The sequence below is a fragment of the Polyodon spathula genome, chromosome 42 (genome assembly GCF_017654505.1).
Source record: "Polyodon spathula isolate WHYD16114869_AA chromosome 42, ASM1765450v1, whole genome shotgun sequence".
NCBI classification, from domain to species: Eukaryota; Metazoa; Chordata; class Actinopteri; order Acipenseriformes; family Polyodontidae; genus Polyodon; species Polyodon spathula.
The window spans coordinates 2,032,093-2,057,765 of NC_054575.1; the positions used below are offsets into that span (position 1 = coordinate 2,032,093).

The 25,673-nt window shown below is 45.2% G+C and overlaps 1 protein-coding gene across 2 annotated transcripts; it reads left to right on the forward strand.

Moving 5' to 3' along the window:
- The first annotated feature begins 539 nt into the window (after positions 1 to 539).
- On the forward strand, positions 540 to 25,330 carry LOC121305271 (copine-6-like). 2 transcript variants are annotated; one of them, XM_041236843.1, is made up of 16 exons: positions 540 to 911; positions 3,358 to 3,514; positions 3,706 to 3,906; positions 4,903 to 4,977; positions 7,365 to 7,439; positions 9,434 to 9,517; positions 9,994 to 10,083; positions 10,422 to 10,520; positions 11,126 to 11,212; positions 13,789 to 13,848; positions 14,195 to 14,328; positions 16,198 to 16,252; positions 18,281 to 18,332; positions 20,264 to 20,397; positions 23,699 to 23,935; positions 24,578 to 25,330. In XM_041236843.1, the coding sequence occupies exons 2-16, from the start codon at positions 3,362 to 3,364 to the stop codon at positions 24,707 to 24,709; spliced, it is 1,668 nt and encodes a 555-aa protein (XP_041092777.1). In that variant the 5' UTR covers positions 540 to 911; positions 3,358 to 3,361; the 3' UTR covers positions 24,710 to 25,330. The 2 variants fall into 2 exon arrangements, with proteins under 2 accessions (XP_041092777.1, XP_041092776.1); XM_041236842.1 differs by having other exon boundaries at positions 541 to 911; positions 3,355 to 3,514; positions 24,578 to 25,329.
- The last annotated feature ends 343 nt before the right edge of the window (positions 25,331 to 25,673 follow it).

The window sequence follows — 25,673 nt, forward strand, 5'->3', positions numbered from 1 at the left end:
TGTACACCCTATTGACTGACAGAAAGGGTTTATCTCTGTCCACTGCTATTTTCTATCACCTGCTTTATTATACTTTTCAATTAACAATTTCAATACAGGTGCCAATTAATTAACTAGCCCATTACTGCTGCCTTTCACCTTCCTTTGGGGGCCTGGGTTCCATTCTGGGGGGCACAGACAGACAGACAGACTGCGGGCTGATTAATTCACTAGCCTCTCGTTCCTGCCTTTTAAAGATGAGTTTGGAAAGAGGTGTCAGGAGTCTATGTGTGCAGTACAGTGCAGCCTGCAGCCTCCATGTTAAAGTGCAGAGTGGAGACCTTTAGATCCATCGTCTCTCTTCAGAATGGTGTTTTAAAAAAGGTTCACTTCACTAAATTTTGAATTTGAGAGGGAGAGGGGAGAGGGGAGAAGGATAAAGGGAGGGATGAGCGAGGGAAAGGTAGTAGGCAAGGAGGGAGGAGAGGGGAGAGAAACAGTGTGTGACACAATTACTGTTGTGCAGAGAGGGAGGGTTGGAGAGAGAGAGCGCGAGAGCGAGAGAGAGAGAGAGAGCGAGAGGGAGAGATACAGTTTATTCAATCCCTAGACTGGAAAGCAAGCACTAGCTCTGAAACAGCGACAGGAATTTCCTTCCTGGAATCTTCCTGGTTGCTGTTGAATAGATTCTATAGATTATACGCACATCCTATAGCCACATACATTATTTTACCTTCTCGATCAAATCCTTCCCTGGCCTGGTGCTTTCTTCTTTTTGTTCTTTCTTTTCTTTCATTCTTTCTTTCCTTCATTCAGGAAAAAAAAAAGACATTCCAAGACTCGGAAGCAGAAGATGCAGATTGAATTTTAGGAAAAAAAAGGCGAATTTTGAATCTTTTAAACATTGCAGATTGGACAAGCACAAACTAAAGGTAAGTTGATCAGCTATAAGTTTATATGCACAGTTATCCCTGTCTCTTATAGCAGTTAATATGTCCAGTTGACCCATATGAGTTAGAGGGGAATGGGGCAGTGAGAGAGGGGGTGGGGGGAGAGGGGAGTGGGGTTAAAAATAGTCTCTGTGAACTCGCTGATAGATCAGATCATGTCTCCGTGAAGCCGTAAATTTTTTGAATGCGTTAAGAATTTCACATTAGAAACAGCAATCGGTAAGGATAGCACTGTCAAGGGCGTGAGGCTTCATTAAAACCCATCTCTTATTAGCTTTATTAACATGAGCACTGGAGTGTTGACCATCTTTAAAATCCATTCTCTCACCTCTTATTAGCTTTATTAACAGTATCACTGGCCCCTCCCTTTAAAGGAGCGCTGACCATCTTTAAAATCCATTCTCTTCCCTCTTATAGCTTTATTGACATCCTCACTGGCCCCTCCCTTTAAAGGAGCACTGACCATCTTTAAAATCCATTCTCTCACCTCTTATTAGCTTTATTAACATGATCACCGGCCCCTCCCTTTAAAGGAGCGCTGACCATCTTTAAAATCCATGCTCTCACCTCTTATTAGCTTTATTAACAGGATCACAGGCCCCTCCCTTTAAAGGAGCGCTGACCATCTTTAAAATCCATGCTCTCACCTCTTATTAGCTTTATTAACAGGATCGCTGGCCCCTCCCTTTAAAGGAGCGCTGACCATCTTTAAAATCCATGCTCTCACCTCTTATTAGCTTTATTAACAGGATCACTGGCCCCTCACTTTAAAGGAGCGCTGACCATCTTTAAAATCCATTCTCTCACCTCTATCAGCTTTATTAACAGGATCACTGACCCCTCCCTTTACAGGAGCGCTGACCATCTTTAAAATCCATTCTCTCACCTCTTATTAGCTTTATTAACAGGATCACTGGCCCCTCCCTTTAAAGGAGCGCTGACCATCTTTAAAATCCATTCTCTCACCTCTTATTAGCTTTATTAGCATGATCACCAGCCCCTCCCTTTAAAGGAGCGCTGACAAAACTTCTAAATCAATTTTCTAGTGCTAATTTTGGTTCTAGAATTTCCTTGCCAAATTTTGCCTCAATAGGGGACCTTAAAGAGAACAACAGTTTTCATCTTTAATAACAGTTCTCTCAAGTTTGTGGTTTCTAATTGCTATGTGATGTGTGGCTCTGTAACAACAGGAGCCTCTCCGCTCACCACAGACTGCACTATAAAATGCAATCTGGAGCAATCTGCTCTTTTTAAGGACAGGCGTTGCAATGCTGAAATGCCATAGTGCCAGTCCAACTGTAATGTTTATTGTTGGGTTGTCATCCCTCCTTCCGACCCCCCTCCCTGAAAACAGCTGTGACTGAGAAGGGGGGGGGGGCAGGCAACTCCCCCCCCTCCAGAGATCACATTACCCCCCTCAGGCTTACAAATTAATACAATTACTGTGAAATGTCTTGAATACAAGAACACACACTCCACTAGACAAGAGGAGAAAGGCTGTGATGGGTGGCTATTATCACAGAGGGAGAGAGAGAGGGGGGAGAGAGGGGGAGAGGAGGAGGGAGAGGGGAGAGGGAGAGAGGGGAGAGACAGGGAGATACTTATGAAAGTTCGCCACTGTAAATTTGCCGGCTTTACTGTTTTTTTACAATGGGAAACTCTTAGATGGAGAGTGGTAGAGAGGGAGAGGGGGAGAAAAGAGAGAGGAGGAGAGGGGGAGAAGGGAGAGAGAGGAGAGAGGGGGACAAGTCAGAGAGGTGGAGAGGAGAGAGGGGGAGAAGTCAGAGAGGTGGAGAGGAGGGAGAGGGGGAGAAGGGAGAGAGGTAGAGAGGAGGGAGACGAGGAGGGGGAGAAGGGAGAGAGGTAGAGAGGAGGGAAAGGGGGAGAAGGGAGAGAGAGGAGAGAGGGGGACAAGTCAGAGAGGTGGAGAGGAGAGAGGGGGAGAAGGGAGAGAGGTGGAGAGGAGGAAGAGGGGGAGAAGGGAGAGAGATGAGAGATGTGGGAGGGAGATGGGTTACACTGCATAACTTGTGATAAAGAACGTGCTTTTAAAGTTTCGTCATAATTGTATAAGGGGTTATCTAGTTATCTACTAGTCAGATAGACATACAACCTCTACCCCTCTGATTCTAGGGTTAGGGCTATGGTCTGGGTTTGGGTTTAGTGTTATTGTCTGTCTTGACAGCAGAAGGATGACGGACAGAGGGGGAGAAGGGGGAGAGGGTGGAGATGAGAGATGTGGGAGGGAGATGGGTTACACTGCATAACTTGTGATAAAGAACGTGCTTTTAAAGTTTCGTCATAATTGTATAAGGGGTTATCTAGTTATCTACTAGTCAGATAGACATACAACCTCTACCCCTCTGATTCTAGGGTTAGGGCTATGGTCTGGGTTTGGGTTTAGTGTTATTGTCTGTCTTGACAGCAGAAGGATGACGGACAGCAAGGACAGCCAACCCGTGGCTTTGGGAGCGTCGAGGGTGGAGCTGCGAGTTTCCTGCAAGAACCTGCTGGGCAGGGAGACACTGAGCAAGTCAAACCCATGTGTGCTGATCAAACTGCTGAACGGGGGGGTCTGGAGTGAGGTGAGACTCTGCGAAACACCCTCCCCCCCTTCTTATGATCTCTCCTCTCCCATCTTTCACGGCCTCTCTCCTCTCGCCTCTATCCTCTCCTCTCTCACCTCCTTCTCTCTCCTCTCCCCTCTCTTTCATCCTCTTTCTCTCTCCCCTCTCGCCTTTCCTTTCTCTCACCCCTCTCTCTGCTCTCTCTCTAGCTGGGCAGGACAGAAGTGATGAGAAGCACCCTTTCCCCTCTCTTCTCGAAGGTCTTCTCTCTGGATTATTTCTTTGAGGAGATGCAGGCTCTGCTGATCGAGGTGTTTGATGTGCAGGAGGGGGAAGGGGAGGAGGAGGGGGAGGGGTTTGAGGCACGCAGCGATGACTTCCTGGGGTCAGCAGAGTGCACACTGGGACAGGTGAGTCACAGACAGACACACACACACAAACACACACTCTCTCACAGACTCTCTCTCTCCTCTCTCTAGCTGGGCAGGACTATACCCTTCTCAATGACATCAGTGACAGACAGACGGACAGCGGCACTGCAATGGGTCTGTATTACACTGCAATGGTAGCACAAGTATAGGGCAGCTGCAATGGGGTGAGGCTGGTAGAATGGGACCACAGTGTGCTCACTATACCCTCAATGATCTTCAATGGCAATGCAGACAGACAGTGGCACTGCAATGGCTCTGTATTACACTACAATGGTAGCACAAGTATAGGGCAGCTGCAATGGGGTGAGGCTGGTAGAATGGGACCACAGTGTGCTCACTATACCCTCAGTGATCTTCAATGGCAATGCAGACAGACAGTGGCACTGCAATGGCTCTGTATTACACTACAATGGTAGCACAAGTACAGGGCAGCTGCAATGGGGTGAGGCTGGTAGAATGGGACCACAGTGTGCTGACTATACCCTCAATGATCTTCAATGGCAATGCAGACAGACAGTGGCACTGCAATGGCTCTGTATTACACTACAATGGTAGCACAAGTATAGGGCAGCTGCAATGGGGTGAGGCTGGTAGAATGGGACCACAGTGTGCTCACTATACCCTCAATGATCTTCAATGGCAATGCAGACAGACAGCGGCACTGCAATGGCTCTGTATTACACTACAATGGTAGCACAAGTACAGGGCAGCTGCAATGGGGTGAGGCTGGTAGAATGGGACCACAGTGTTCTAACTAAACCCTTCCCAAATTATCTTCAATGGTATACAGACAGACACACAGACAAACATGTTGTGCCTTCATCAGTGTAGTGTGTGTGTGTGTGTGTGAGATATTGGAAGAGTCTGTTTCTTCTCCTGTGGGTTTGTTCAGTGTAATGTGTGTGTGAGAGAGAGAGAGAGATATTAGAAATTCGAGTCTGTTTCTTCTCTTGTTTGTTTGATTGTTCATTGCAGATCGTGTCACAGACAAAAGTGACAAAACCTCTCCTGCTACGCAGTGGAAAATGTGCTGGAAAATCAACAGTGACGGTGAGAACACAGCTGTGGATAAAACAGTTCATCTTGTACTGTTATTTCCTCAAGCGTTGAGGGTCCACTGTCTATTAGGAGTGTGCTAATACTTGTAATTACCTTTGAGATCCATATTGAGATCCAAACAAGAAAAGCTATCCTTCCCTTGTCTTTACAACTGGGTACCGATCCACGATGATTAACTTCCGCACTGAGGGTTTTAAAAGACGATTGCAAGTGAATTGCTCTCCCATTCGGGGAGCTGACGTTTTTATAAAATATTTTTATTGTCAGTCTCCGGCCATGGTATGGCAGTAAAGATGTCAGCGCCCCGGATGAGAGGAGAATACTCTCGTCCCGTTCCTTGTATCTGATTGATTTGTCAAGTTGGGGCTTAAACCTCTTGGTAACCCAACCTTTAGTAACCCTTGGTAGCCCATTCCATCTCCCTTGTCTCCCCAGTTCATTTCTATACTGTAAGTCCCTGCTCCTGTCTCCTCAGTTCATTTCTACACTGTGTGCCTCTGCTCCTGTCTCCTCTTTTCATTTCTAGACTCTGTGTCGCTGCTCCTGTCTCCTCAGTTCATTTCTAGACTCTGTGTCCCTGCTCCTGTCTCCTCAGTTCATTTCAAGACTCTGTGTCTCTGCTCCTGTCTCCTCTGTTCATTTCTACACTCTGTGCCTCTGCTCCTGTCTCCTCAGTTCATTTCTACACTGTGTGCCCCTGCTCCTGTCTCCTCAGTTCATTTCTACACTGTGTGCCTCTGCTCCTGTCTCCTCAGTTCATTTCTACACTGTGTGCCTCTGCTCCTGTCTCCTCTGTTCATTTCTAGACTCTGTGTCCCTGCTCCTGTCTCCTCAGTTCATTTCTACACTGTGTGCCTCTGCTCCTGTCTCTCAGTTCATTTCTACACTATGTGCCTCTGCTCCTGTCTCCTCTGTTCATTTCTACACTATGTGCCTCTGCTCTTGTCTCCTCAGTTAATTTCTAGACTCTGTGTCTCTGCTCCTGTCTCTCAGTTCATTTCTACACTGTGTGCCTCTGCTCCTGTCTCCTCTGTTCATTTCAAGACTCTGTGTCTCTGCTCCTGTCTCCTCTGTTCATTTCTAGACTCTGTGTCTCTGCTCCTGTCTCCTCTGTTCATTTCTAGACTCTGTGTCTCTGCTCCTGTCTCCTCAGTTCATTTCTACACTGTGTGTCTCTGCTCCTGTCTCCTCTGTTCATTTCTAGACTCTGTGTCTCTGCTCCTGTCTCCTCTGTTCATTTCTAGACTCTGTGTCTCTGCTCCTGTCTCCTCAGTTCATTTCTACACTGTGTGTCTCTGCTTCTGTCGCCTCTGTTCATTTCTAGACTCTGTGTCTCTGCTCCTGTCTTCTCAGTTCATTTCTACACTGTGTGCCTCTGCTCCTGTCTCTCAGTTAATTTCTACACTGTGTGCCTCTGCTCCTGTCTCCTCAGTTCATTTCAAGACTCTGTGCCTCTGCTCCTGTCTCCTCAGTTCATTTATACACTGTGTGCCCCTGCTCCTGTCTCCTCTGTTCATTTCTACACTATGTGCCTCTGCTCCTGTCTCCTCAGTTCATTTCAAGACTCTGTGCCTCTGCTCCTGTCTCCTCTGTTCATTTATACACTGTGTGTCTCTGCTCCTGTCTCCTCAGTTCATTTCTAGACTCTGTGTCTCTGCTCCTGTCTTCTCAGTTCATTTCTACAATGTGTGCCTCTGCTCCTGTCTCTCAGTTCATTTCTAGACTCTGTGCCTCTGTTCCTGTCTCCTCAGTTCATTTCAAGACTATGTGTCTCTGCTCCTGTCTCCTCTGTTCATTTCTACAATCTGTGCCTCTGCTCCTGTCTCCTCAGTTCATTTCTACACTCTGTGCCTCTGCTCCTGTCTCCTCTGTTCATTTCTACACTGTGTGCCTCTGCTCTTGTCTCCTCTGTTAATTTCTACACTCTGTGTCTCTGCTCCTGTGTCCTCAGTTCATTTCTACACTGTGTGCCTCTGCTCTTGTCTCCTCTGTTCATTTCTACACTCTGTGTCTCTGCTCCTGTGTCCTCAGTTCATTTCTACACTCTGTGCCTCTGCTCCTGTCTCCTCTGTTCATTTCTACACTCTGTGCCTCTGCTCCTGTGTCCTCAGTTCATTTCAAGATTCTGTGTCTCTGCTCCTGTCTCCTCTGTTCATTTCTACACTCTGTGCCTCTGCTCCTGTGTCCTCAGTTCATTTCTACACTGTGTGCCTCTGCTCCTGTCTCCTCTGTTCATTTCTACACTGTGTGCCTCTGATCCTGGTTTCTATGTGTAAAGCATTGGCTCTAGGGTTTGTCAACTCTTTAGAGATTTTAATGACTTTAATCAAGCCCCCCCCCCCCAAACAGATTCCTAAATGTCTGGGTTTTTTCTTCAGATCATTGCAGAAGAAGTTTCAGGAACCAACGATTTTGTTGAGCTGTCTTTTTGCGCCCAAAAACTTGACAACAAGGTAAGATCCAGTTTTGATTGTTTTTTTTTTTTTTTTGTGATTTGCTCCATATGCCCATGTGACAGGGTAGCCGTGTGGTGACGTCACGCCAGAAGCAGGAACAAAACTCAGGCAAGGTACTGCAAGCAAAAAGATGCGGCGTGCGGCGTTTACTTAAATTCATCTCTTAATTGGCAAGAAATTAAACAATTAATTGAAAGGGAGACGGCAACCTTCTGCAGGAGGTTTTTAATTGTGAATAGGGCTTCCCAATCACGGCTCTTTGCCGTCCATTTAATAAAACAGTAACAAAACACACAGCTTGAGCAGTCATTTAATTACATAATATATCATAATAATAATAGTAATAACGCAAAACAAATATACTTTATAGGAGCAGGGCTTTGTTCTGCCCTCTTCTCCTGTACAGGGCTCCTAGCCCTGCTACAGCACAAATAACTTGGAAAATGACTTTTTTTTTTTTTTTTTTTAAATCTCTGCATTTTTTAAAATCAATAAGTAGTTGGCAATCCGCCTAGAAAAAGATCATTTGATGCCTGTTGTGTGCAGATCTGTCCTGCAGCATTGTAACTTGAAACTTGGCTTTAACATTTGGGTCTGTGGGGAGAAAACAGAAAAGGTAGCTTCCAATATTATGCTAATAGCTTTTTACAATACTGTTCGAGAATGTTTGCAATCATTCTGAGTGCTTCTGGGTTTCTCCGATATTGAGTTCTTATCATTTGTCTCTAAATCTGCTTTTAGCAGGCATTGCTTTGAGGTTGTTTGGAGAATCTTAACTGCCAGGGAACTGAACAGCCTTCCTCATTCAGGTGCACAGGGTTTCCCTTCCTTTTGTACAAGGGCTAAGTGTATACAGGTTTAGGTAATTGAGCAGCCCAGAGTGAGTGCAATGCCTGATGGGAAATGTAGTCCTGATCCCCCGGTTTAAAGTCAGGACTACATTTTCCTCTATCCAGATTTCAAGGGAAACATACCTCGCTGAACTCCTGGGCTAACGTACCTTCCATCAATTATTTTACCCCTTTATTTTTGTAGCGGAGGCAAGGTCAGTTGCAAGGTCACATGATGTGAATGGAATGAGGAAGGACGTTCAGTTCCCCGGCACTTAGGATTCTCCAGACAAGACAAAGCAGCACAAAGCCGGCGAAGGCAGGTTTAGACAAAAACTCAATAGTGGAGCAACAAAACCCAGAACCGCTCTGAATGATTGAAGCGAACACTACAACATAGTAACCCTAATCCAGAACCACTCTGAATGATCGAAGCGAACATTATTGGATGCTGTGTGGTCCAATGATCAAAGAAACAGGCTTGTCCCCGGTTCAAATCCCAGCTCAGCCATTGACTCACTGTGTGTGACCCCGAGCAAGTCACTGAACCTCCTTGTGCTGCCTCTTTGGGGTGAGACGTTGTTGTAAGAGATTCTGCAGCTGATGCATGGCTCACCCACCCTACCCTCGTATCTTGTAAAGCACCCTGCTGTATCTTGAAAGGCATTTTGCTGTTGATAAAGATTATTATTATTATTATTATTATTATTATTATTATTATTATTATTATTATTATTATTATATTTATCATTATTATAACATTGCAACCCTAACCCAGAACCGCTAGGAATTATTGAAGTGAACACTATAATATTGCAAGAAAGGGAATGAAGAAATGTAAACATGATATCTGAAACTTCTAACTGTTTAATATACAGACAGGCACAATATCCTCTGATTCTGATACTCAGTGCATTGTGCAAAGGAATGCCCGTACCAATGCCCTTTCTGTTCCACTGATAACACACGAACCCCCCCCCCCCCCAGGCTGATAACATTTCACATGACCCCCCTCCAGTGATGTAAAGCAGCTGTTGGAAGGACACTGAAGATCCTGTTTGTCTGTGAGCTGCGATCAGTGATTCCCTATCCCAGGGTCTTTTTTTTTAAGTGTCTGAAAGGCTGGGATCTCTCACTGGCTGGTCTCGTTCTTTCTCTCAGGATCTGTTTAGCAAGTCAGACCCCTTTCTGGAAATCTACAAACTCAACAGCGATGGCACTGAGCAGCTAGTGCGACGCACAGAGGTGAGCGCGGGTGTTGACTGTGCTGTCCGTGTGTCTATGGGCATAATATTACTGTGTTAAAAGCACGGATTCTTATTTTCTTCTATTATTATTATGATTGTTGAGCTGCAGTACTGCGGTGTTCCTGTAGACAGTGAGGGGGGCGCTATCTCTGTTAGTGCTGCCAACTCACTACCTAATGACATTTCATATTCTCTATACCATTCTGTACATACTGTTGATCTACATCGTGGTCCTTAACGTTTTCTTCATTCTCATCTGGTGTTGGATTTTTACAGCTGGAGGATGGATGTTGCTGACATACTTGTTTTTATTATTATTATTATTATTATTATTATTATTATTATATTATTATTATTATTATTATTATTATGGTAGTAGTAGTAGTAGCAGCAGTAGTATTGTAGCTGCAGTTCCCCGCTGTGCCTGCAGTTGTGTGGGGGAGCTGTATTTATTCCTCTCTCTTTTCTCTGAAGGTTGTAAAGAACAATCTGAACCCGCAGTGGGAGCCGTTCAGAGTGTCTCTCAACTCCCTCTGCAGCTGCGACTTTAATAAGACCCTCAAGGTAACACTGCAGAAGAGGGTCTAGAAAAACATTGCAACATTATTCCAAATTATTCCAAGATTTTAAGCAGTTTATGCAACGTTGACAATGCTGTACAAGTTATGAATCACTGTAGAACCGCCTGATTTGCTCAGATTTTAAAGATGTTAGCACCTGATTTTACCCAGATTATAAAATTTAACCGCTCGATTTGACCCTTGATTTTCACCCCTGATTTTACCCAGGTTACTAGATTTGTACCCAGATTATAAAAATATAACCAGATTGTAACATGATTTTATTTGGATTATAAAGACATATTGTTTCAATGAAGTTTCTTGTGTGTTTTCTTCTTGCAGTTCCTTGTCTACGACTACGACTCGAGTGGAAAGCATGACTTCATAGGAGAAATCTACACAACCTTCAATGACATGCACTCAGCTAACACAGGAGCAGAGGTATAAGAGAGGGGAGAGAGGGGAGGGGAGAGGAGGGAAGAGAGAGGAGAGGGGAGAGGAGGGAAGAGAGAGGGGAGAGAGGAAAGAAGGGAAAGAGAGGAGACAGGGGAGAGGAGAGGGGAGAGAGGGGAGAGGGGAGGGGAGAGGAGAGAAGAGAGGAGGTGAGAGAAGAGAGGAGAGAGGGAAGAGGAGACAGGAGAGAGGAGAGGGGAGAGGAGAGAGGGGGAAGAAGAGACAGGAGAGAGGAGAGAGGGAAGAGAAGAAGGAGAGAGGAGAGAGGATTGAGGAGAGGGAAGGGGAGAGGGGAGGGGAGAGGAAAGAGGGAAGAGGATAGAGGGGAGAGAGGGGAGAGGAGAGAGGGGAGAAGAGAAAAGAGAAAGAGGGGTGAGAAAGGAGAGGAGAGAGTGGTGAGGAAAGAGGAGAGGAGAGGGGAGAGGACAGGATAGAGGAGAGAGAGGAGAGGGGAGAGGAGAGTGGAGAAGGTATTTAGATGCTACAGTTTTTTCTTGATGTACATTCTTCAGTTTCATTAAATCAAAAAACAGGGAGATGAACAGACAGACAGACAGTTAGGATCCCTCACATGTGTTTGGTCTCTCTTGCAGGTGCGGTGGGAATGTATCAACCCCAAATACAAAGCAAAGAAGCGCAACTACAAGAACTCAGGGATCCTCATCCTTACGCAGTGCAATGTAAGGCACCAGGCAGCCAACCCACATCCCAAGCCTGGGCTTTTAATACAGTAATGTCAATGACACAGCCCCGAGCCTGCACTTTCCCAGCGCTAATGACAGCGACATTGTGTGTTCTCTCCAGAGAGACTCAGCTCAGCTGTTGACTGCAGCTGCAGTGTGAGAGCTGTTATTCATCTCACAGTGAGGTCCAGCAGCGTGAGCTCAGCAGTTCAGATGCAGACTCACTGCGCTCTGGAGAATAATGAGTGTCAATGGGGTGTGAGATTTACAGCTTGTAGAACACTCCGAACACAGCGCCCTATAAAAATCAGGTTTCAGCCTCCATTAATTTAAAGTCTGCCTTTCTTTCTTTCTTTTATCTTTCTTTCCCTACCTTTCTTTTTTTTTTTACAACATTTCAGTGTGTAAAAATACAAAGACAACGGTTTTGACTAGAAGTCTTTCTCGATGTATTGAAAGACGCTGTCAAACGTTTCTTCAGTACATCTTGAGTAACAAGCTTGCGTAGAGAGAGAGAAAGAACTAAACACAGATGGAGAGAAAACAGAGAAAGAGAAAGAGAGAAACAACATGTATCTTGATTAATGTATTCCATTGTATGCTTCAACTGAAATCTTATATTCTGCATTGCCATCACATTTCCATGCATGAAGCATCTTCCGACAGAAATTCAATTTTTTTAGCGATATTTTTTTGCAAAGCTATTTAAAAAAAAAAAAGTATTGACCTCTCCTTGCAGATCCTTCAGTGCTACACTGACTGTGATTCATTTAGTTAGACATGGTTCAAAGAGCTCTACTGACCATCAAGCAAGCAGGCGAAAGCTTCATAATGACTCGGCTGACTTCCAGCTGATAATGGAGATGGTACTGTCCTGTTTGACAGTAAAGCCAGAACACTGCCTTCGTGAGAGTAGAGGTGGCTCCATAGGGTCTAATAGGAAGATTGATCACAGTTACTTAGCCCTGTCACCAGCTCTAATAGAGGACTGGGAATGCTCTGAGTGCTGCTGTGGTTTAAAACACCAGTCAGCTATCACAGGGTCCCGTGCTACAATATACCAAACACAAGCAGTAGAGTGGGAAACCAGCACAGGACTGACTCTAAAAACACGAGCACCAAGTCGGGTCAAAGGATCCCAATGATTCAGCAGCGGCAACGTGGCTCGGTAGCCCTTTGTAACCCTTTGGTAGCCCATTCCATCCCCTCTCCACTCTCTGTGAAGAAGTGCCTCCTTCCCTCTGTCCTAAGTCTCTGCTTAATTTTCACACTGTGTCTTGGTTTTGGGTTAGTTATGCAAACTCCTTTTAAGATTATAAATACTTATATATTTATAGAAAGGCTGGAGGAGTGTGTGTGTGTGTGTTGTGTGTGGGGGGGGGGGGGGGTGGGGGTGGGGTATGGTGTGTGGGAACCCTCCTTTCAGGGGGGGAGGAGGGCAGGAGGGTGAGAGAGAGGGAGAGAGAGAAAGAGAGAGAGAGATAGCCTATCCTCCTCTCCATTTCTACTCCTTTCTCTTCTCCTAACCTCTCTATCTCTATCTCCCATCACTCTAGATAGGGGGGAGATAAAAGGGAGAGGAGAGAAGAGTGGAGAAAGGAGAGAGAGGAGTGGAGAGGAGAGATAGAAGGGAGTGGAGAGAGGAGAGAGAAGGGAGTGGAGAGAGAAGAGAGAAGGGAGTGGAGGAGAAGGGAGTGGAGAGAGAAGAGAGAGAAGGGAATAGAGAGAGGAAATAGTTTGATCGTAAAATTCTTTTGTATATTTTTTTGTAAGAGGACAAGCATATCCTTTCGTTGAAGATATTTAAAATCCCTGTCTTGCAGTAAATCACGTGTTCTGCATATTGTCATTCTGGTAGCTGTCTCAGGTTATGCTGACTTTCAAATGCTGTCAGCTTTTAGGGTAATGAAGCGACGTGTTCAGAATGCCAATAGCAAAGCTGAACATGGAAATTACGTGTTTGAAATATGCTTCATGATCAGAATAGATCACTCACAGTGTAGACACATTTGTGTATATATTAATATATTATTATATTATGTTAATTCTCAGAATCTAGCTAACTAGTGAATCGGTCCCATGGTCTACACCCTATTGACAGTGCTATGGCAGGTGGATCAGTCCCATGGTGTACACCCTATTGACAGTGCTATGGCAGGTGAATCAGTCCCATGCTGTGCTATTGACAGTGCTATGGCAGGTGAATCAGTCCCATGGTGTACACCCTATTGACAGTGCTATGGCAGGTGAATCAGTCCCATGTACACCCTATTGACAGTGCTATGGCAGGTGAATCAGTCCCATGGTGTACACCCTATTGACAGTGCTATGGCAGGTGAATCAGTCCCATGGTGTACACCCTATTGACAGTGCTATGGCAGGTGAATCAGTCCCATGGTGTACTATTGACAGTGCTATGGCAGGTGAATCAGTCCCATGGTTTACACCCTATTGACAGTGCTATGGCAGGTGGATCAGTCCCATGGTTTACACCCTATTGACAGTGCTATGGCAGGTGGATCAGTCCCATGCCCTACTGCCCTAATTTGTTCATTTTTCTTTTTTTTTTTCAGGTTGAGAAAATCCACACATTTTTAGATTACATTATGGGAGGGTGTCAGATTCATTTCACAGTAAGTTTATGTGTTCTACCTTTTATACAAAATACCTTTCTAAAACTAGAAGACACTGAGTCAAACAGGCCAGCGTTCTGTTTCCAGAGTCTGTTTCTTCTCCTGTGGGTGTTGAGTGAGTCTTGTGATATTAATGGTAGTTCATCCCGAACTTCAATCAGAAACTATGCAAGATTTAGTAAAAAAACACTAAAAATACTGAAAGAAATAAATTCAAAGCAAACGTTTCCACAAGAAGTCTTTCCCAAGGTCCTCAAGTCACTGAATTTATTACGATTCTAAATTCAGCACTATTAAGTGTTTAGTAGCTGTAGGCTGAGAAAACTCGTTTCTGATTGGTTCCAAGGTTGCGATCGATTTCACAGCGTCCAATGGCGACCCTCAGAACAACCAGTCCCTGCACTACATCGACCAATCACAGCCCAACGAATATCTGAAGGCCCTATCTGCTGTCGGGGAGATCTGTCAAGACTACGACAGGTACAAACCTGTACTCGTACCTGTCCTTCAGTGATGTGTTGATTTCCAAACCAGAATCGTTGTCCTTCCCCCACCTTTACAACTGAAAATCAATCCGTGCTGATTAACTTCTACATTGAGTGTTTAAAAGCAAACTAGCTGTTTCTTAATATTGATTTTATTGACAGTTTTACCCCAAACTTACCCAAATAAAAGTCTCCCACAGTAAAAGAACAGTAAAGCATGTAAAGCACAGGGAAGCATTGTAAAGCACAGAGAGGTCTGGTAAAGCACAGGGAAGCATTGTAAAGCACAGAGAGGTCTGGTAAAGCACAGGGAAGCATTGTAAAGCACAGAGAGGTCTGGTAAAGCACAGGGAAGCATTGTAAAGCACAGAGAGGTCTGGTAAAGCATAGGGAAGCATTGTAAAGCACAGAGAGGTCTGGTAAAGCATAGGGAAGCATTGTAAAGCACAGAGAGGTCTGGTAAAGCACAGGGAAGCATTGTAAAGCACAGAGAGGTCTGGTAAAGCACAGGGAAGCATTGTAAAGCACAGAGGGGTCTGGTAAAGCACAGGGAAGCATTGTACAGAGAGGTCTGGTAAAGCATAGGGAAGCATTGTAAAGCACAGAGAGGTCTGGTAAAGCATAGGGAAGCATTGTAAAGCACAGAGAGGTCTGGTAAAGCATAGGGAAGCATTGTAAAGCACAGAGAGGTCTGGTAAAGCATAGGGAAGCATTGTAAAGCACAGAGAGGTCTGGTAAAGCATAGGGAAGCATTGTAAAGCACAGAGAGGTCTGGTAAAGCACAGGGAAGCATTGTAAAGCACAGAGAGGTCTGGTAAAGCATAGGGAAGCATTGTAAAGCACAGAGAGGTCTGGTAAAGCATAGGGAAGCATTGTAAAGCACAGAGAGGTCTGGTAAAGCATAGGGAAGCATTGTAAAGCACAGAGAGGTCTGGTAAAGCATAGGGAAGCATTGTAAAGCACAGAGAGGTCTGGTAAAGCACAGGGAAGCATTGTAAAGCACAGAGAGGTCTGGTAAAGCATAGGGAAGCATTGTAAAGCACAGAGAGGTCTGGTAAAGCACAGGGAAGCATTGTAAAGCACAGAGAGGTCTGGTAAAGCACAGGGAAGCATTGTAAAGCACAGAGAGGTCTGGTAAAGCATAGGGAAGCATTGTAAAGCACAGAGAGGTCTGGTAAAGCATAGGGAAGCATTGTAAAGCACAGAGAGGTCTGGTAAAGCATAGGGAAGCATTGTAAAGCACAGAGAGGTCTGGTAAAGCATAGGGAAGCATTGTAAAGCACAGAGAGGTCTGGTAAAGCATAGGGAAGTATTGTAAAGCATAGAGAGGTCTGGTAACAGAAGCATTGTAAAGCACAGAGAGGTCTGGTAAGTGTATTGTAAACTATCTTCGTATAGGCATTTGTTTCCAGACCATTGGTTAATAGGCCAATCGGTGGCATTCCGTAACTAGTTTTAACTCACGTATGTTTTTCTGGGCAAAGCATGTCAGATCACATTTATTGTGGAACATAATTCTTTATACAGGGAGGGGGCAGGAGGTCCAAGACCCCGGTACCATAGTATCTTTAAAACCCATTAGTAACATTTTTAAACAGAGTTTGTATAACGCAACGTAGCAAGGACAAATGTCATGTCTAAAAAAATGAAATCGTGCATTTGTGTACAGAACTCCATAGCACTTCATCCACCTTCTTTAGGTGGTCACCGTTTTTCTTCAGTTTTTTTTTTTTTTTTTTTTTTGATAATAGCTTTTTTTTTTAAATTTGGCAGCCTTATTTTATTAGCAAGGTTTTTTTTTTTTCTTGCGTACTGTTCATTTGTGAAGATCGTGAACGAAATCGAAATTCATTTTCTTTTTCAGTGATAAACGTTTCCCAGCGTTTGGCTTTGGTGCCAGAATCCCTCCGAACTATGAGGTAGGCGACTGACGATTCCCTGTGAATGAAGGCATCAGTACACTTTCTTTAATTGAAATTTGTATTGGTGTAATTCTGCAGTAGAGGTCAGCTGTCCTAATGTACATATTCTGAATTCAGATAAGCTGCAGCATTGATAATTTATTGGTAGTAACATTACACTGGGTGCAAATAATGGCATATTATCTTAGCAATACAATAAACGTTTTAAGGTTAGAAATGGTTAAAACAAGTGAGTAAATCTCATTCATAACCACGAGGCTTAAATATTTTCATAACTACAAATATTGAATTATCAGGTAGTTTGTAAGAAATTAACTCTGGTCCTGTACACTCTCACTGTATCATAGATGTGATCTGCTACATTTCTGTTTCAAATTAGCGCCTGATAAATTAAGACAATTAACACCGTGTCAGATTCACACTCTTAAACTCAGGGGAGATGTTTGAGGAGGACAGAGATGTTTTAAACTCTTGCAAGTGGATTGTTCATGCACTAGGCTTACAATACATCCAGACAACTTTTTATAATAATCAAGAAAATCACACAGACTCATTTAATTTGAAGTTTTAACGGTCTTTACAGGTTTAACACCATTAACCCTTCGCGATCCTGTGGCGGACCGGGTCTGACATTACAATTTTCCCTTTCCAGTCCAATGTCTGGACCCTGTCCCGCATCAACAAAAAGACGTCAAGCCCGGGTCTCTAGTCGTTTTTTCTCCAGAAAAAGCAGAGAAAACCTTTCAATGGCCGAGTGAGACGGATCTCATAGCCCTGTACGCTACAGAGATAACACAGACATAACAAAGGAGAGAGCTGCTTCTGCACCCAGCACTCAGAACATCACAGACACCTGCAGAGCTTTGAGATGTTACACTAATAAAATAATGACTGGGATCCCATTATTGAGGAGTTTGGTGATAAAACGAGTGATCAGGAGAGGATTTATCAGTGCGCACCTCTATAAAGAGGGATGTGAAAAATACAGTTGTTCGCTCTGGCAACCTGTTATCTAAAAGGTACTCTGCGTTTACATCCTTCGATAAAGGACGTCCTCCCCGAATGGAGTCTAGATGGATGCTCCATTTGAGCCCATACATTCCATAGAACTGGCATATCTCTATGAAGACAGCCTTTCTGCTAGCTAGGTTAGTGAGCTACAGGCACAGTCCATGCAGTCCATTGGGGCAATGGGAACAGGGTATCATTGCGCACGGACCCTGCTTTCCTCCCCCAAGATGATTACAGCTTTTCACTTGAATCAGTCAGTGGAACCAGGAGCTTTCCATATCCCTCCCTTTGCGGAGGAGTCAGATAGGGGATTGAATTCCCTCTGCCCAGCTCGGGCGTTGAGATGCTGTGTGGATAGAACGAGAGCGCTGAGTCAGTCTGACCAGCTCTTTGTTTGGAGAACGGACCCGACGTCAAGCCCTCTCTAAGCAGCGACTGTCCCATTGGATTGTGGACATGGTTTTGACTGCCTATACTAATGCCGGCCTTCCCCCACCTGGTAAGGTGGGCGCCCACTCAACCAGAGGTGTGGCTATTTCGTGGGCCCTCTTTAGAGATGCCTTGTTGACCGGCATTTGTAATGCAGCTAGCTGGCCTATTCTGCATACATTTACCAGGTTCTATCTACTTAATATGGTAGACCATTAACCCTGGCACTATGGTCCTTGAGGTTGCACGCTCACACCACCAACACTAGATGGCGGTAGCGAGATGTCCCTCATATACCGTCCGCTCCTTCTACCTGTTTCCTCAGTAACACCACACGCACATGTTCTTGTTCGTCTTTTCTGGCAGAGCAGCCTTTTTATTGGCTAGCCAGCACACAGAATATACTGAAACCGCAACAAGCATCTGTTACATATCAACGTCAGAAATCACATTATCAGCATTATTTAATAACAAAATAGGAATAAATACCACTTGAAAAATCAATGCTGCGTACCGATTTGCTGATTTTGCATGATTGTATTCTTTCGATTCTCTTGTAACTGTCTTTGTTGTCCCTCTTGGCAGGTCTCGCATGATTTTCCTATTAATTTCAACTCCAGCAATCCTGAATGCGAAGGTAAGATAAGCTGGAGCGTTTACTCATGTTAATTTAACCAAATTTTGTCAAAACATCTTTCTGTTATTTTACTTTCTTATAAAGTGTGTTTATAGAAGTACGAGCCAGCGCTATCTAGTGATCTGCCAGTCTGAGTTGCTTTGGCTGTGAATCCAGGAGCTGCTCTTCAGAGCTCCTCTCTGTGCTTTACACTGCTTCCCTGTGCTTTACCAGACCTCTCTGTTCTTTACAATGCTTCCCTGTGCTTTACCACCTCTCTGTGCTTTACAATGCTTCCCCTATGCTTTACCAGACCTCTCTGTGCTTTACAATGCTTCCCTGTGCTTTACCAGACCTCTCTGTGCTTTACAATGCTTCCCTGTGCTTTACCAGACCTCTCTGTGCTTTACAATGCTTCCCTGTGCTTTACCAGACCTCTCTGTGCTTTACAATGCTTCCCTGTGCTTTACCAGACCTCTCTGTGCTTTACAATGCTTCCCTATGCTTTACCACACCTCTCTGTGCTTTACAATGGCTTCCCTATGCTTTACCATACCTCTCTGTGCTTTACAATGCTTCCCCATGCTTTACCAGACCTCTCTGTGCTTTACAATGCTTCCCTGTGCTTTACCAGACCTCTCTGTGCTTTACAATGCTTCCCTATGCTTTACCAGACCTCTCTGTGCTTTACCATGCTTCCCTGTGCTTTACCGAGCTCTCTGTGCTTTACAATGCTTCCCTGTGCTTTACCAGACCTCTCTGTGCTTTACAATACTTCCCTGTGCTTTACCAGACCTCTCCTGTGCTTTACAATGCTTCCCTGTGCTTTACCAGACCTCTCTTTGCTTTACAATGCTTCCCTGTGCTTTACCACACCTCTTCTGTGCTTTACAATGCTTCCCTTTGCTTTACCAGACCTCTCTGTGCTTTACAATGCTTCCCTGTGCTTTACCTTCTCGACAGAGACTGTGCTTTAGCTTTACAATGCTTCCCTATGCTTTACCAGACCTCTCTGTGCTTTACCAGCTTACTGTGCTTTACAATGCTTCCCTGTGCTTTACCAGACCTCTCTGTGCTTTACAATGCTTCCCTATGCTTTACCAGACCTCTCTGTGCTTTACAACGCTTCCCTATGCTTTACCAGACCTCTCTGTGCTTTACAATGCTTCCCTATGCTTTACCAGACCTCTCTGTGCTTTACAATGCTTCCCTATGCTTTACCAGACCTCTCTGTGCTTTACAATGCTTCCCTATGCTTTACCAGACCTCTTTGTGCTTTACAATGCTTCCCTGTGCTTTACCAGACCTCTCTGTGCTTTACAATGATTCCCTGTGCTTTACCAGACCTCTCTGTTCTTTACAATGCTTCCCTATGCTTTACCAGACCTCTCTGTGCTTTACAATGCTTCCCTATGCTTTACCAGACCTCTCTGTGCTTTACAATGCTTCCCTATGCTTTACCAGACCTCTCTGTGCTTTACAATGCTTCCCTGTGCTTTACCAGACCTCTCTGTGCTTTACAATGCTTCCCTGTGCTTTACCAGACCTCTCTGTGCTTTACAATGCTTCCCTGTGCTTTACCAGACCTCTCTGTGCTTTACAATGCTTCCCAATTCTTTACCAGATGGGGAAAACCTCGTCTGGTGCTTTAAAGCTTTTACCCTGATGGTACACCGCTTTACAATGCTTCCCTATGCTTTATCATGCTTTCATTGTTGTACTTCATTACAGTTTGCTGTGCTTTAACTATGAGGAAGCTTTGAAAAGGGTTAGTTTACCATGGCTTGTTTTTTTAATATGCCTTACCACACCTCTCTGTGCTTTAGAATGCTTTATACTTTAGTATGGGACATTATTATAAGGGTTAGTAATGGTAACAGTAGCTCTACTCAGCTTTGCTGAGGTTAGCAGCTCTTGCAGAATAAAATCCGTTCTGTCTGTGTGTCTGGCAGAGATCAAAGGGGTTATTGACGCCTACAAGCGCTGCCTCCCCAAGATCCAGCTTTACGGCCCTACCAACGTGTCTCCAATCATCAACCGAGTCGCCAGCCTGGCTAGAGAAGAGCTCAAAAGCAACGCGGCCACGGTAACCCTAACCCTACCTCACTCATCACTGAGCAGTTAAAGGGCTCTCAGCTTTCCAAATCCATCTTGTCGAGACGGACTTTCAAAACGTAGTGTCTGAAATTCTACTCTGGAAAAAACACCAAAAACAAAAAATTTCTCTTCTCGAACATAATTTAGATCTTTTATTTAACATCATGTGATCAAAGAAACTACAAAAAGTCTACCAGAGTATATAGAAAACTACAAAGCGGTGTGTGAGTCCATATGTTAACGTAACATCGTTCAGGGGGTTCCACTTTATGAAGCAAAATGTGTTCTAACAGGAAAACCTCTCTGGCTTTACCCAAAATGCTTCCTTTTGGGGCTTTAACCCCCAGGAACCTTCTCTGTGGCTTTTGACAATGGCTTCCCTGTTGCTTTACCAGAAAAAAACCTATCTCTGTGCTTTCCAATGCTTTCCCAATGCTTTACCAAGAAATCTCACTCTGTTGCTTTGATTAATGGGCTTCCATGTTGCTTTTTTTTTTACAATGTCTTCACCCCGGCTTTTAGTTTTCAATTTTTGTTGTACTTCATTACAGGTTTGACCTTGTTTTAGGGGGGAAATGGGCTTTGAAAAAGAGGTTTACCATGGGCTTGCTTTAGAGGCATATTTGACCCAGAGGACCACGCCTTCCCTGGCTTTTAGAAGGTTTACCTTTTAGTAAATTGACACATATTATAGGGGTTAGTAAATGGAAACAGTGCTCGAATTGTTGTGGAGGTAGCGATCTTTGCAGTACAGGAATCCGTTGTCTGTGTGAACAGGGGGGTTATTGGACGCCTAAACGGTATCTCCCTTCCCCCTGGGCTTTTCGCAACCAGCCCCCCGTGTTCTCCAACTTCCCCTTCCCCCGTTACATTCGGACTGCATTTGTAACTTACGAATCGAAAGATAGCCAAGAACAGCGCCCATTTCACCAGATCTGGACGAGTATGAATGGTGATTTGAGGAACTTTAGGTAGATTTATTACGTTTTGAATTCATCTTACTGAGATAAGAGAGGTAGGAGTAACGAAAGCTGGCGGGTGTTGAGCTTCCCCCCTTCCCCCCCCTCAGATTCACTAGTCCCGTGCCGCCGTTACCCCGTGCCCCTTCCCCTCGCCCTGTTCTCGAAACGAGACCCAGAGCCTCACTGTCCCTGTCGAACACCCCCATCTTCCCAGTAACACCTTTTTTGCTTAGGGAGTCCCCCAGACCTCCTGAGGATGAGAACCAGTCAAAGACCTGACCCCTTTTTCTTCCGAGAAGAGTTCCCAAGAGAAGCCCCTTTCTGAGACTAGATGTCTCTGTTCGAGTTTCGTTCTCACCTGTGAGCTCTTTGGCGATATCTCGAGTTTCTTCCCCCCCGAACTCCATAGTAAGAGTCAAGACCCGGATCTCCTGTGATTATACAGCTATAAAGTGCACTTCTGAATGTAGACACCCTCGAGTCCGTCGCCCCCGGATCTCTTCTCTGTGATCTCAGGCCTGGTCCCCTATGACAGCGATCTCGAGGTCTCCCCCCCCCTCATCGAAGCCAGATTTTCTGTTTCACTGGACCCCGAGACGCTCGTTGACCAGGACCAGAGATAACTCGAGAGACTGTTCGAATGCCGTAGATATAGAGGTAGAGTTAGAGTGACTACTCTGTGAGCCCAGTCCGTTTTCGTGCCAGAAGAGTCGAGACAGCCAGCAAGTGCAGGATATTCAGTATTTAAGGTCTGATGCTTTCCAGTCGGACTCACACAGCCAGATTCTCATTTTTTTTTTAGATGTCGAGTTCTTCTAGTAGAACATGTGTTCATTCTAAGTGGGGGACGTGGGTGTATCCCCTGAGACTTTCTCAAAAAACTGTTTCTCTCTGAGAAGTCGACGAAGTTATAGAGCTGTGATTATCAAGCACATGTTTCTCTGTGGGAGTCTGTTTCCCTCGTGAAAAATCAAGGGGATTTCTTTTTTAAAATGGTTCCGCTGACGGGTCTCCTCGTTTAGGACCATTGCTTCTGGGGCAGAGCTCTACTGGTCATTGCTTTCCAGTTTCCATTGATGTGGGAGTCGTTCTCACGTAGTGGGATTCCCAGCTGGTAAAGCAGACTTTTCGGGGAAGTCAGGCCAAGGACACAATTTGGAGAAAGGTTAAGAAAGCAAGTTTAACCAGGATTACGTCTGTTTTGGACACAAGAAGATGCGGCAACATTATTCTGAAAGCAGGGCTTGTACTCAAATACACAGATAGAAATTTTCTCAGTGGAAGTCTGGCATTCTCTCTTATGTTTTAAGCCCGTTCTCTGAGTTTACACAGGTATTTACTTTAAGGTGTATCTCTATTTGTTCTCTGTGGTAAAGGTTTGGCATGCTTTCAGGCATTGACCCAGAAGACACCGCTAGGGTGACCCAGGAAGTAAAGCAGACTTTCTGGAAGGCGAACCAGACAAATTGAGAAGTTAGAGCAGTACCAGATGGTGCAAAAAGATCTGTTTTGTGAACAGGAAGTGCTACTAGGTAAATACATTATCTGAGCCCTGTTTCTCTGTGGGAAGTCGGTTCTCCCTGTGATTCTCAGCCCTGTTTCTCTGTGGGAGTCGGTTCTCCCTGTGGTTCTCAGCCCTGTTTCTCTGTGGGAGTCGGTTCTCCCTGTGATTCTCAGCCCTGTTTCTCTGTGGGAGTCGGTTCTCCCTGTGATTCTCAGCCCTGTTTCTCGAAAGCGTCAGAGCTGTAAAGATTTATTATCTCACTGTTTCTCTGTGGGAGTCAGTTTTCCCTGTGATTCTCAGCCCTGTTTCTCTGTGGGAGTCGGTTCTCCCTGTGATTCTCAGCCCTGTTTCTCTGTGGGAGTCGGTTCTCCCTGTGATTCTCAGCCCTGTTTCTCTGTGGGAGTCGGTTCTCCCTGTGATTCTCAGCCCTGTTTCTCTGTGGGAGTCGGTTCTCCCTGTGATTCTCAGCCCTGTTTCTCTGTGGGAGTCGGTTCTCCCTGTGATTCTCAGCCCTGTTTCTCTGTGGGAGTCGGTTCTCCCTGTGATTCTCAGCCCTGTTTCTCTGTGGGAGTCGGTTCTCCCTGTGATTCTCAGCCCTGTTTCTCTGTGGGAGTCGGTTCTCCCTGTGATTCTCAGCCCTGTTTCTCTGTGGGAGTCGGTTCTCCCTGTGATTCTCAGCCCTGTTTCTCTGTGGGAGTCGGTTCTCCCTGTGATTCTCAGCCCTGTTTCTCTGTGGGAGTCGGTTCTCCCTGTGATTCTCAGCCCTGTTTCTCTGTGGGAGTCGGTTCTCCCTGTGATTCTCAGCCCTGTTTCTCTCCTAACAGAAGTACTACATGCTGCTGATCCTGACTGACGGCACGATTAGTGACATGGCAGATACGCGCGATGCGGTGGTCAATGCGTCCAGCCTGCCCATGTCCATCATCATCGTGGGCGTGGGCTACGCAGACTACACAGACATGAGGCTGCTGGACGGGGACGAGGGAACGCTGCTGTCCACCAAGGGACAGCCGGCCCTCAGGGACATCGTCCAGTTTGTGCCGTTCAGTGACTTCAAAAACGTGGGTCCCCCATCCATCTGTCTGTGTCTGCTTGTCTGTCTGTCTGTCTGCATGTCTGTCTATCTCTCTCTCTGCTCAGATCCCTGATAGATGTTCCTGACAGCCCTGTCTCTCACTCTTACGCTCTCTCTGTCTCTCCGGTCCCCTGTCTCTCACTCTCACTCTGTCTCTCTGTTCCCCTGTCTCTCACTCTCTCTATCTCTCTGTCTCTCTGTCTCTCAGATACCCTGTCTCTCACTCTGTCTCTCTGTCTCTCTGGTCCCCTGTTTCTCACTCTCTCTCTGTCTCTCTGGTCCCCTGTCTCAAACTCTCTCTATCTCTCTGTCTCTCAGATTCCCTGTCTCTCACTCTGTCTCTCTGGTCCCCTGTCTCTCACTCTCTCTTTGTCTCTCTGTCTCTCCGGCCCCCTGCCTCTCACTCTCTCTCTCTTTCTCTCTGTCCCTCTGGTCCCGTGTCTCAAACTCTCTCAATCTCTCTGTCTCTCAGATACCCTGTCTCTCACTCTGTCTCTCCGGTCCCCTGTCTCTCACTCTCTCTCTGTCTCTCTGTCCCTCTGGTCCCGTGTCTCAAACTCTCTCACTCTCTCTCTGGTCCCCTGTCTCTCACTCTCTCTCTCTGTCTCTCTGTCTCTCTGTCTCCCAGGTCCCTGCCTCAGACCTTGCAAAGTGTGTCCTGGCAGAGGTTCCTAAGCAGGTGGTGGAATACTACGCCAGTAAAGGAATCGGACCAACGCAGCACAAAACCAGCTCTCCCAGTCCCCCAGCCAACGACTGACAAACCCAACCAGTAACCACAGACACACAGCACTCAGCTGACCAGGACTTTCAAACCTGTTCCCTTCCCTCTTAGTATAGCAGCATTCTCACTGCTGGCCATCTTTAAAATCCATTTTCTTACCTTTTAGTATAGCAGCATTATCACTCAATGACAAACCGTTCAACTGGGAGTCTTTTTCAATGTCGAAGACCCTCATAAAGATGAACCATTTGTCATTGAATTGGTTGTTTCTTTCAGCATTTCCACATTCAGTGCTATTGCGTGTTTGCTAGTTATGGATTGTTATGGTTATTTTGTCCACACACACACACATACACACGCACATACATACATACGTACATGCACAAATCTCTCTGTATCTCTCATCCTATTCAATCAGTGTATTCACACAATGGTTTACCGTGCATGGTCCTCCTTTATTATCAGTGTGTAACCCTCAAAGTGTTTGAAATAAAATACTAACAAAATAAAAGTAGGAATGGAGCCCTTGTCCTTAACTCTTAAAGGGATACCACACATCACTTCTGTTCCGACCCTACGAAGGGTTCCAGTTCCACGTGGGTTTTTTAAGACAGTGATTTCTAGAATTATTGCCCTCTATTTCTTGCATCTATCTATCTATCTATCTATCTATCTATCTATCTATCTATCTATCGATCTATCGATCCTGATGATTACAAAAAATCAGACAAATCAACAAAAAAGTTTAGATGTTGTATTTCAATGCAATCACCTGTCTGCTGTGTGTCTAATTAATGTCCATGCTGGGGTCACTTAATGTTGCGGGGGGGGGAGCAGGGTTTGCTTTAAACTTTTGAAAAAGTCCCCAGGACGTGACGAGTGAACGATACAAAGTGACTCTGAAACAAGAAGAAGAAGAAGAAGAAGATGATTTCAGTCAGGGTACTCTACAGGAATGCAAAGAGAGTGTGTGTTTCTGTGTGTACTATCTCTCTGTGTG

What these genes read in the sequence shown, in the direction of transcription:
- LOC121305271 (XM_041236843.1), top strand. Translation starts at nt 3,362, where the DNA reads ATGACGGACAGCAAGGACAGCCAACCCGTGGCTTTGGGAGCGTCGAGG. An exon ending in TCATCCTTACGCAGTGCAAT is followed by an intron (nt 11,213 to 13,788) that starts GTAAGGCACCAG and finishes TTTTTTTTTCAG; the next exon opens with GTTGAGAAAATCCACACATT. An exon ending in GGTGTCAGATTCATTTCACA is followed by an intron (nt 13,849 to 14,194) that starts GTAAGTTTATGT and finishes ATTGGTTCCAAG; the next exon opens with GTTGCGATCGATTTCACAGC.